Source organism: Corvus brachyrhynchos, unplaced genomic scaffold (assembly GCF_000691975.1).
Source record: "Corvus brachyrhynchos isolate BGI_N302 unplaced genomic scaffold, ASM69197v1 scaffold315, whole genome shotgun sequence".
Taxonomy (NCBI): Eukaryota; Metazoa; Chordata; class Aves; order Passeriformes; family Corvidae; genus Corvus; species Corvus brachyrhynchos.
In genome coordinates this window covers 62,768-64,459 of record NW_008237903.1, presented here as the reverse complement: position 1 = coordinate 64,459, position 1,692 = coordinate 62,768, and the positions used below count along the sequence as shown (strand labels likewise).

The window sequence follows — 1,692 nt, the reverse complement described above, 5'->3', positions numbered from 1 at the left end:
TCTGGTCCTCTTATCCACTGAGGGCTGCCATATTAAAGGTGACCTCGCCTTGAACTTTCCCTTTGGCCATGCGCTGTTGCTTCGTGTTACAGAACTGCCCCAGAACCACTGCAGGCCTCCTGATCTGTTCCTGCACTGCCTCCAGCCACATTTATCATCCTGTGTGCACACTTTTATGTACTTTTATCTTTTTGCCCAGTTAGGTTTTTGGGAACTTCAGGAGAGCTGAAAATGTTTATTCTCTATGTTATTTATCAATCCCCATCCAAACAGCCCAACCCTCCCACCTCCCTCTCACACCCCAGGGAGCTGCTGAGGAGCCGCTTGGTCCATCCCTGGATTCTCCAAGCACTGACTGCCCATCCACTCTGACCACAGCCGGGGCCACATCCCAGCGCCTGCCCAGCATCCATCCATGGAGGTGAGCTCCGTGTCCCCACCTTCTGCCTCTCCCACGGAAGAAGCCGATCTGTGTGAGATAGATGTCACCAATGTGGCCATACACAGTGTGTCACTGCTCATCTGCCTCTGTGGGCTGGCCGGGAACAGGGCTGTGGTCCGGCACATTGTCATGAACGACATTACTGAATTCATCTTTGACCTGGCTGTCGCTGACTTCCTCTTCCTCATCTTTGCGCTGCCCTCTGCCCTGCTCTTCCTGCTGGAGGACGTGTCCTGCTCTCCTATCATGCCCCAGGTGTACGTGAGCTTCCTTTTCCAGCTGTCCATGGTCTCCTACTACTGGGGGCTCCTCCGGCTGGTGAACATCGGCATCATATTGGACATGGACAAGCTCTGCAAGCTCTGCTGCCGCTACAACATTCCCAAGCGCCGGCTGTGGGTGGTGTACAGTGTCCAATACTGGACCTTCTTCGCTCTCTTCACTGTCTTTCCCACGGTGACATTCCTGTGCCCCTCACACGAGCAGGAGCACTGCCGGGTGGTTCTCATCTCCATTTTCGCCATCTTCCTGCTCATCTTTGCTGCACCCATGGTAATTACTCGCACAGTCAACATCATTAAAGCCAAGTGTGGCTCCCGGCAGCAGCAACCCAAGAGGCTCGACATCGTTATCTTCATCATTGTGCTCTTCACTCTCTTCATCAGCCTCTGGAATTTCCTGCAGCAGCTCGGTTACATCGCTGTGTCCTCCCAGCTTTTTTTCCTGCTCACCTGCATCCACAGCACCATCAAACCCTTGATCTACTTCTTGGTGGGGAGGTGCTGGAGGCCTTGCTCTGTGAGATCCCTCAGGGAAGCCCTCTGGAGGGTCTTTGAGGATCCAGAAGAAAATACTCCCAGCAGCAATGCTGCTGCCATGGACTCAGTGATCTGAGCCTGTTGATCCCTTCCCCTGGACTGCTGAAGGACCCCGGGACAGTGACTGAGGGATTCCTTGAGTCATCCAACAATAAATATCCATGGGATCACCCTCCCTGGGGTGGTTTATTCCTGCAGAAGGGAGCAGGGGCAGTGCCACGGTCAATGTGGGAGGGACGCTCTGCAGGGAGCACACTGGAGTATGGATTTCCTCCTCCCTCCCGGCTCCACGTGGCTCCAAGCAGTGCAGCCGGGCTCAGTCCTGTTCCCTGGCTCTATTCCCCATGGAATGACCCTCACTGCCTCTGGGCCCCAGGGAATAAACTCTGTTTCCTTTGGCTCAGCAGATGAGTTTCATGGCGTTTTGAGGGA

The 1,692-nt window shown here is 54.6% G+C and overlaps 3 protein-coding genes across 3 annotated transcripts in view; all 3 read left to right on the top strand.

The window, feature by feature from the left end:
- The window catches only part of LOC103614718 (mas-related G-protein coupled receptor member H-like), a 24,197-nt gene that overhangs the window by 1,219 nt on the left and 21,286 nt on the right, over positions 1–1,692 (top strand). The gene's annotated exons all lie outside the window — the stretch shown is intronic.
- Positions 331–1,692, top strand: part of LOC103614720 (proto-oncogene Mas-like) — a 16,276-nt gene continuing 14,914 nt past the window's right edge. The window contains exon 1 of the mRNA XM_017732993.1: positions 331–421. The gene's annotated coding sequence lies outside the window, so the exon portion shown is untranslated. The remainder of the gene's footprint in view (positions 422–1,692) is intronic.
- On the top strand, positions 416–1,666 carry LOC103614693 (mas-related G-protein coupled receptor member H). Its single transcript, XM_008632668.2, has one exon. It carries the CDS (start codon positions 416–418, stop codon positions 1,334–1,336), a length of 921 nt encoding a protein of 306 aa, XP_008630890.1. The 3' UTR covers positions 1,337–1,666.